This window comes from Antechinus flavipes, chromosome 6 (assembly GCF_016432865.1).
Source record: "Antechinus flavipes isolate AdamAnt ecotype Samford, QLD, Australia chromosome 6, AdamAnt_v2, whole genome shotgun sequence".
Lineage (NCBI taxonomy): Eukaryota > Metazoa > Chordata > Mammalia > Dasyuromorphia > Dasyuridae > Antechinus > Antechinus flavipes.
Window position 1 is genome coordinate 40,989,398 of NC_067403.1, and position 9,871 is coordinate 40,999,268.

A 9,871-nucleotide genomic window follows, 5' to 3' on the forward strand; every position below is an offset into this window, starting at 1 on the left:
TGAATATTGAAAGCTATCTTTGCATATATTTTGAAAATAAAAAGCTATTATTTTTTAAACATTTTTTAAAAGTTATCTCTTTCAAAATGAGGGAATCCACAGAGCAGTATGCTCATTCAGATTACTCATCATCATCAAAACTCTGTATGAAGTCTCTGCAAAGGACATGGACAAACTACTTGATTTAAAAATCAAAGTAAATAGAGTACAATTTGCTGAGGTGGTGGCATTTTTAGACCCAAATGGCACAAAATTATGGAAGAACTTCCTATTTCGTCTTGAACAGATGACTGTTCCTGACCAGTAAAATCTACCTTTTCACTTGGAAGGGAATGCAGCAAGTGAAACAAGGCAGTAAGCATATTGAAGAGAGGGCAGTGATGTTCTCACATTGCAGTAGAACTAAATCTGGTTTTATTCAGGCTTGGAGACAATACAAAAACCATAAGATCTTAACTAAGACTGCAGAAGAGAGACCCAGCAAAAGAAAAAAAAAATGGAGTTTTTAAAAGCCTTATGTCTAAGCCTTTCAGTTCCTTCCCATATCTTCTCTCTGAATTAGATCTTAGTAATAAATCTTCTGGGAAGCACTTTAGGAATCAAGGAAATTTATGAAACTTGAAAAGTAATAGCTGAAATTGCAGGTGATACTCCCATTTTAAAGTATTTTCTCTCAGCTGTAGTTTCTTCTGTTGACTCATCAGCAACGTCCCCTCCATTTGATTTTAATATCTTTGCCTTCCTCCCTGCAAACAGAACAGAGGATCTCACTCATGGTTTACTCTATCTCAAAATGAAATAAAACAAAATGCCTCTTTCACCCAACCTTTTTTTTTTTTTTTAATATCTTTGCAGGCTGTGTAATATATTCTGAGGAGAGTATTCGCTCAATTCTGGGAAAATCATGCACTGTGGGAGAAGGGAAAAGGTGTAATGTCTATGTCAGCAAGGAGCACCTTGCCATCTCCATAACGTCCCTCTGTGGAGCTCGGCATGACTGGGGATGTGCATAGAGAGGAGCATGTGGCTCTATCCAATCCAAACCACTGAGAATATATGGTTTTTAAAGCAGGAATTGTGAGTGGCTAGCTCATTTCATCAAGAACACTAAGTATATTGAAGTACATGAAGTACAGTGAACCAAATAAACATAAATTCATGCTGTGTAAAAAGTCTGGCATAACAACCTAGGTTGAATGTTGACTCAAGCTGTTGATTAACTATGAAAAGCAGGAAGAGACATTTAATCTCTGAGACCCAGTTCCCAATAAGCTAAATAAAATATGCTATTATCATTTATTTTCCAGGGATGCTATGAGTCAAGTGAGATAAGATGTGTACAACACTTTGCAAACCTTAAAGAATTATATAAATTTAAACTATTATTGTACTTGTATACACTGATTATGAAGCCCATAGGAACAGAAATTGTTTTGCTTGACTGTGCATATTTGATACAAAAGTTTTGTTTTTCTTGTACAATGGGTGAAGGAAATGAAGGAGGAAAAATAAATGTATGTTCATTTTTAAAATGTAGAGAACATTTACTACTTAATATTAATGAATGAATAGAAAAGATTGACCATTTTTTCATCCTCTGAAATTATCCCTATAAACTTAAGACAAAATGTTTAGACTAAAAGCTCTCTTCCATCTCTAAACCCTGTGATCTGAATTTCTTAATTTTTGTCCTTCATTAGCTTAAGACAGCAGAGTAACATCAACCAAATTATAGCCATTCTTTCTAACTGATTCCTAAGAACCACTCAATATCTGATTCCTTTAGTTAATAAGTAAATAGGCCTTAATTTCCTTTTTTCTTTGCCAGGCAATTGGAGTTAAGTCACTTGCCCAGAGTCACACACTCTTGTAAATGTTGTGTCTGAGTCTGAATTTGAACTCGGGTTCTCCTGAATTCAGTCCTCTGTTCACTGAAGCACCTAGCTGACCCTCTTATTCTCTAAGTGCTCAAAAAGCTAATAGGGGTAGAGAATGAATTTGAGGAGTCCATTGAGGTCATACATTACCTATTTTTCTGACAGAGTGTACATTCATTGGCATAGGTTAAGGAGTCTGTTCCACATACAGGAGATAAATCTCTTGGACATCCTGGAATGCCATATGCTTTGCAGTCCGGCTAAGAAAGGAGAAAATTAGTCAAAAGCTTGGAATACATTTTTTCAAATAGTAGAACATCATAGGATACTTCTTATTTTTAATATTTAAATGGATATGTCTTTTTAAAAAAACTATCTGAATCTTTACTCCTTAATCAGAAAGTAAGTACACCTTTATAATAAGTCATCTTCAAGCCTTAAAATTTGTCTAGAGAGAATAGAATAGGAATCATATTTTATAAGATCATATGATTCAACAGGTTTCACTATAATTGTTTTTTTTCTAACAACATAAAATAGAGAGTTATAGGAATCCATTAGATTGTACAACTTTCCTTGTCTCCTGGGCAGTCAGTAAAAGGTGACTAAATTTGGGGGTGGGGTTAAGTAATTTGTGTCAAGTGAGAGAGCCAGACTCAATCCAAGTTCTTCTAGCTCCAGGTCCAGTGCCCTAATCACTACAGCACCAGCTACCTATCCCCATCCAATTCCTTTTAATAACATCCTGAAGTGTTGCTTAAAGAAGCAATGTTGATTTACTTGTCAGTTATGGAGAGGAAAGGAGTTCATGAGCAAAAAAGAGGTAGAAAGAATCACAGGAAGTAAAATGGAAAATTAAAAAGGTTTTGCACAAGAGAAATGAATTCAGCTAAAATTAAACGAGATAAACTGGGGGAAAAACAGCTTTGTAAGTTTCCCTAATAAGGGTATCATTTCTAAAATAAAGAAGAAAATGATTCAAGTATATGAGAAATAAAGCCATTCCCCAAGTGATATTTTTATTTTTATATTGATATTTTAATATTTAATTTTTATTTATATGTAATTATATATAATTTATATTTATTATATTGATATTTTTATATGTAAATGTCTTAAATCACTAACAATCAGGAGTATAATTTAAAGCAATTCTGAAGTAGCATTTCATATCTGTCAGGTTGCAATGATAGCAAAAAATAAAATGACAAATTCTAGAGGGCCTATCAGAAAATAGCTACATTAATACACTGTTGGGGAACTGTGCATTAATCAGGCCAGAGCAATTTAGAACTATGCCCAAAAAACTATTAAATTGTACATATATTTTGACCAGCGACACTATCACTTGGTCTATATCCAAAAGAAATCAGAGAAGAAAAGGACTCATACATATAAGGCTTCTTTTGTCGTGGCAAAAAATTGGGAACTGAAGGTGTACCCATCAATTGGGAAATGATGTAAGAAATAATGAAGGGGCTTGGTTTTAGAAAAGTCTGGAAAGACTTATATAAACTGATATAAAATATAATGAAAAGAACCAAGAGAAGAATTTGTATCAACAATATTGTAAAGACAAGTAATTTTGAAAGGCTTAGAAATTCTAATCAATACAATGGCTAATTAATTACAGGGGAATCATGATGAAACACGATACCCACTTTCAGAGAGTTTTGATGGCCCCACAAGTATAATTTGAAGCTTATGTTTTGTTTTAGTTTTGGATATGGCCAATGCTAAAATTTGTTTTGCTTGCTTGTATATATTTGATTTGGGGGGGATTTAGTTGTTTTTTTTTCCAATTAAATAGTATTTTATTTCACCAAATACATGTAAAGATAATTTACAACATTTATTTTTCTAAGACTTTGTGCTCCAAATTTTTCTCCCTCCTTTCACCTTCCCCTCCCAAAGACAGAAAGCAATTTAATGACTATATGTATTTGTAATGGGTTTTGTTTTTCTATCTTTCTCAATGGGAGAGAGATGGAAAGATGGGAGAAAGAGGATATGAATCTAAAAATAAAATAAAATTTATTTTAAAATGAAGCTGAGGAAGCAGCTGGATGGCTCTATGATCTATAGAGCATCAGTCCTGGAATCAGGAGAACCTGAGGACAAATGCAGCTTCAGGATCTTACCAGCTCTGTGGCCCTGTCAGTCCCTTAACCCTGGTTTGCCTCCATTTCCTCCTCTGTAAAATGAGTTGGAGGAAGATATGACAAACCACTCCAGTATCTTTGTCCAAAAAACTCCATAAAACGTCATGAAATCAGACACCACTAAAATAACTGAACAAAATGATTTCTAAGTTCTCTTCTGGCTTTAGATTCAATAAATCCTATTGTGTGACACAAATACATGAATATGTTTTCAAGAAAATTGAGAAAATAAAATCATTCTTTAGACCCTCAAAATTTACTTCTTTTACACATGTTTCTCTATACCTTTGTCTTTCCTGGTAAGACACTAGAGTCTGAAAGGAAACCAAGAGCTTCATTGCTTTTGGCCAAATCTGAATCTAGAAGCCTAATGAAGTTCAAATCTAATTTTGTGATTCTTTCTTTAGCATACATGGAAATAAGGAAAGTCATTTCCTACTTACTATTATTACTGAGGAGTCATCAGGATTATCAGGATCACCATAGGATGAAGTCACTAAAAGAAATCAAAAAACATTGTTTCCTAAGCACTTCTTAAATAAGTCATTATCAAATAATCTTTCACCAGAGCTTTCATTTTCAAGGTTTATTCAGGTCTCATCTGTCTTTCTAAAGCCCCTCTTATTACTCCCTCCAAAACCAGCCTTGGATGAAAATTAATTGCTCTTTCACTCTTTCTGGAAAGCTGGTCAGGGAAACCATTTATTTCTATTGTTCATCATTCTCTGTGTTTAGCAGTCTTAGTTTAGCAGAGTTTCAAGCTCCAGAATAAAGTTACATGTGGGGATTATTTATGCTAAAGGTAGTAATATTCCTATTCTCCTCAGCTTTGAATTGAAAGTCAGATAATCAAATTTTCCCAATTTTACTAAAACTCTATGCCCTGCCAGACAGAGGCTCTTTGAAGTCTCGTCTGGCTCATATTCCTTTTAATTCTACATTTTGTGTTTGACAACCCTTGGAAACTTACCAGCTCTGTGGCCCTGGCAGTCCCTTAACCCTGTTTGCCTTCCTCTGGAGAAAGATATGGCAAACCATTCCAGTATCTTTGTCAAGAAAACCCCATGAAATGTCATGAAATCAGACATGAATGAAGTAACTGAACAAAATGATTTCTAAGTTCTCTTCCAGCGTTAGATTCAATAAATCCTGTTGTGTGACATGAATAAATTAATGTTTTTTTTAAAAAACTGAGAAAACAATATGTACTTATATTGTATTTAATTTATGCTTCAATACATTTAACATGTATTGGGTCAACCTGCCATCTGGGGGAAGGAGTGGGGAGAAGGAGGGGAAACGTTGGAACAAAAGGTTTTGCAATTGTCAACGCTAAAAAATTACCCATTCATATATCTTATAAATAAAAAGCTATAATAAAAAGAGAAAATAATATGTACTGACACAGTACATAATGACACAAGTTAGCCTAAACTTAACTTGTCAAGCTGTCAAGGACAAGTTAGGGAAGGCCTGGCTAGACAGCAGCTGTTCATTTGGAAAAAAGAGTCCAGGGTTTTAGTGGACTTCAAACTTGATAAAGAGTCCAATGTGACATGGCAGCCAGAAAAATTCATGTAAGCTCAGCATGCTGAATATGGAAATATGTTTAGAAGAATTGCACATGTTTAACCTATATTGGATTGCTTCCTATCTTGGGAAAAGGGGGTGAGGGAGGGAGAGAGAGGGAGAAAATTTTGGAACAAAAGGTTTTGCAAAGATGAATGTTGAGAACTATCTTTGCATGTATTTGGAAAAATAAAATACTAGAATAATAAAAAAAATTGTCATGTGAGTTTAGGGAACTGAAGAGAGATATAGTGTCTCTTAGGATTAAGGCAGTGATAATAATGCACAAAGTAAGCACTAAATGTCCTGGTCAGATCACATCTAAAATGTTATCTAGAGGATGCCACGTTTTATAAAAGACACTAATAAAATGAAAAGCATTCAGAGGAAAATCTCAAGATCAGGGAAAGTCTCAAGGTCAGGTACATGAAGTTTAGTTGAAAGAACTTGAGATCTTTATCCTGGAGAAGTCATGACACAGAAGGGACATAATGTCTGTATTCAATGGACTATCACATTGGAGGAGGAGTATTAGACCTATGGAGCTTCATGTCAGAAGGCAGACTCCTGGGTCTTGAGTCAAAGGACAGAGAGAAAAATTTAGGCTTAAAAAAAGGAAAATTTTTCTAACAATTAATAACCCTCAAATGGAATGGCTTGCTGGATGAAAGAGTGAGTTTTTCTTAATGAAATCATTCTAACAAAGAATGGATATCCAATTGTTGGAACTACTGTAGAGGTCCCAAAGTGCCTCACTGAATATCCTCACCTTCAAGGACTGAGAATTCAGCCCCAGAAAGGGCTACCAGATAGTAGAATAATTTTTTTTGTTATTATTAAATACACAACTGCTGATTTTTATTGAGAAAAACCTCCATTTTCTTCGATTCTCTAGGTAACAGGGATAGATCAGATGACTGCGTTAAACAGGAGATAGGAAAAAAAGCTCTCATATGGAGAATAAGGGACTTGAAGGTGAAGAAATTTTCTAAGACTCTTAACCAGGAGTTCAGCTCCTGAAATCTTTTCCCCACCGGGCAAGACCCTGGTCATTGTCCCGAAAGTAACGGAGAAGGTTCCCTGACACGCCAGGAGCTGGGGTGGGACTGGACCCCTGATTTCATCAGCGCAGGGAGCTTAAACTTCCTCAACCAATTCAACTGGTCCCCATCTCTGCAATCTAGGGTTCGAGGGTTAGCTTTATGGAGGGAAAGGGGTCCTGGAGTCTGACTGGCTACATGGCGCCGGCCAACTCTTTGTTGAATCCCTCCTTCCTAAAGGCAGCAGACGCCCCAGGATCCTGGGATTAGCGCAGAGATTTAACCCAACTGCCTGGTGGCTCTAAGAGGGTCCCCAACCGAGAGGGCGTTTTTTCCCCTTTCCCCCACCCACCCTGCCCCGAGCTACCGGTACCTCGTCCCCCACAGGCGGGCAGTAACGGGAAATCCCTCAAACGTTGCTCTCCCCTCCCCTCGCTGCTGAGGAGAGGGAGAAAGGGCCCCGGGCGCCCCAACTGTGCCCTCTACCTGTAAAGTTCTCGGTCAGAAGCATCACCAACAGGGGGACCACCACGAAAAACCGCTTCATCTTCTCACGCTGGGCGCGCGCTCGCCAAGAAAACCTTCAGCACTTTCAGAAAAACTTGGACGTGGGGGGCGTGAGCTCGCCAAGTCTCCGGCCCGACGAGGGTGGTTCCTTGTACACTCCGGCCCCCTACGCTCCACCCACCTTCTCTGGGCCCCCTCTGGACTTGAAGCCCCGCCCCCATACGTCACAGAGAGCGGGGATGGGGAGTAGGAGGGGCGCCGAGGGAGAGGAGGCGGAGTCCCAGCTCTACCTGAGCCCGAGCCGAGTCCACGTGGGACGTGATTGGGCCCAGAACGGGGTGGGGGTGGGGAGAGGCGGAGGCCAGGGGAGGCGTCTTTCCTTCCGGCTGCACGCGCGGGGCTCTCTTAGGCAGCTGTCCCTGAGCACCTAAAGTCAGCCTCGGACTCAGCCTCCGGGCTTTGTGGGGGGTTTTCATCAAAGGGGCATCCCGATAAGGAGATTAAATCTTAATTGATGGATTTTTTTTTTTTAAAGATCGGAGGGATGGGGGGCCGCTAGGTGGCGCAGTAGATAGAGCACCAGCCCTGAAGTCAGGAAGACATGAGGTCAAATCTGACCTCAGACACTTAATACTTCCTAGGTGTGTGACTCTGGGCAAGTCACTTAACCACAGTTGCCTTAGCAACGACACCCCCCCCCCAAAAAAAAAAAAAAGTGAATGCTGAAAACCATCTTTACATATAATCGGAAAAAAATAAAATATTAAATGAAAAAAGTTTTCTCCTCATCATTTTATTACAGATAAAGAAACTAAGTCCCAGAGAAGAAAAGTGATTTGTTCAAAATCAGAGGCATAAGTGGTAGAGAAGACTTTTGAATCCAAATCAAATACTTAGATGCCGCATTATTATATTGCATTAGAAAATCTTAGGGAATCAATAAAGATATTGAGACAATAACTTCCATAAAGTCTTGGGATACTATATTAACCCATGAAAATCAGCATATCTGTATAATAATAACATCCAAGAGGCAATAATAATAAAGGAATCTCATCAAGATAACTGTAAAATTCGTGAGATATTGAGAGGTGATCTATCATAACACAAGAAATACTTGTATGGCTTCAATTAAAATGCTTTAAAAAAAAAAAGATTTTAAATAGTTGGGAGGCTATTCAATACTCATGATTGGGCCTTGCCATAAATAAAATAAAGGATAATACTTCTGCCAAGCTCTGAAATAATTGAAACTCATAAGTGGAAGAATAAAATGTCTTTGATTCAGATAACAGGGTAAAAAAATATCCTGGGGGTGAGGGTGGGGTGTCTTATCAAGACAGTCACAGGAACAGTTCTTCTTAAGAAAAAACGAAGAGGGGGTATGGGTCCTAAGGTCAGGTCATGAGATGCCAGCCACTCTTAGCAATCCCAGGGAAAAAACCACTTCATTCTGACCACATGACATTCATGTCATGAATCCCAATGGGGAACACAAGGACATCAAAAGCCACTTTGGCTGTGCATACCCTTTGATCCAGCAGTGTTTCTCCTGGGCTTATACCCCAAAGAGATACTAAAAAAGGGAGGGGGATCTGTATGTGCCAAAATGTTTGTAGCAGCCCTGTTTGTAGTGGCTAGAAGCTGGAAAATGAAAGGGTGTCCATCCATTGGAGAATGGCTGGGTAAATTGTGGTATATGAATGTTATGGAATATTATTGTTCTGTAAGGAACGACCAGCAGGATGAATACAGAGAGGACTGGTGAGACTCACATGAACTGATGCTGAGTGAAATGAGCAGAACCAGGAGATCATTATATACCTCAACAATGATACTGTATGAGGATGTATTCTGATGGAAGTGGATCTCTTCGATAAAGAGAGCCTTAATTGATCAAAGATGGACAGAAGCAGCTACACCCAGAGAAAGAACACTGGGAAATGAATATAAACTGCTTGCATTTTTGTTTTTCTTCTCGGGTTATTTATACCTTCTGAATTCAATTCTCCCTGTGCAACAAGAAAACTGTTTGGTTCTGCACACATATATTGCATCTAGAATATACTGCAACCCATTCAACATGTAAAGGACTCTTGCCATCTAGGGGAACAGATGGAGGGAGGGAGGGGAAATATCATAACAGAAGTGAATGCAAGGGATAATGCTGTAAAAAATTACCCTGGCATGCGCTCTATCAATAAAAAGTTATTAAAAAAAAAAAGTACTAGGATATATGGTGACAGTTAGACAGCAGAATGACAAGAACCAAGCAAGATTTAGTGTGTTTATTGTAAATTTTGGCAGGGGGACCCTAATGAGGTCTTGGAGCATTTGTGGCCAGCAATGAGGAGGACCTTGGCTAACTTCACATAGACATTTAGTTTATGTGACACACAGAAGTCACAGTTTCTCTTAGAGGTTTCCATTTAATATGTTTTTGGGAAATACCATGACAGTTTGCCAGGCGTCTCCTGCCTGCCCTTGCCACCACAACCTGGTGTAAGATCTGCCGGGAATTCTACGTGTACACCATCGCTCCCAGGGTTGGGGCTCCTTTCCGTGACTGGCAGGCTCAAGAACCCTACCTTATCGTCTCTATCCTTCTTCATAATATCAGCCGTACTAAGAGAGTTTAGGCCATTTACCCTGAAGGGGAAAGGGAATCAAAAGAGAAAAGGCATTTACATATCTACCTCCTATGTGCCAGGTGTTG

General features: G+C 38.4%; 1 protein-coding gene across 1 annotated transcript; it reads right to left on the bottom strand.

Moving 5' to 3' along the window:
* Window positions 1-397: 397 nt before the first annotated feature.
* SPINK2 (serine peptidase inhibitor Kazal type 2) lies at window positions 398-7,290 on the bottom strand. The gene is made up of 4 exons (XM_051965021.1): window positions 7,135-7,290; window positions 4,483-4,535; window positions 2,028-2,137; window positions 398-746 (listed from the first exon to the last, which is right to left on the bottom strand). The coding sequence occupies exons 1-4, from the start codon at window positions 7,193-7,195 to the stop codon at window positions 701-703; spliced, it is 270 nt and encodes an 89-aa protein (XP_051820981.1). The 5' UTR covers window positions 7,196-7,290; the 3' UTR covers window positions 398-700.
* Window positions 7,291-9,871: the final 2,581 nt, after the last annotated feature.

Coding starts and splice junctions, on each gene's coding strand:
- SPINK2 (XM_051965021.1), bottom strand. CDS start 7,195: ATGAAGCGGTTTTTCGTGGTGGTCCCCCTGTTGGTGATGCTTCTGACC. Junction 2,138..4,482: donor ATGACTCCTCAGTAATAATA/GTAAGTAGGAAA, acceptor CTCCTTTCTTAG/CCGGACTGCAAAGCATATGG. Junction 747..2,027: donor ACACTCTGTCAGAAAAATAG/GTAATGTATGAC, acceptor TTCTGTTTGCAG/GGAGGAAGGCAAAGATATTA.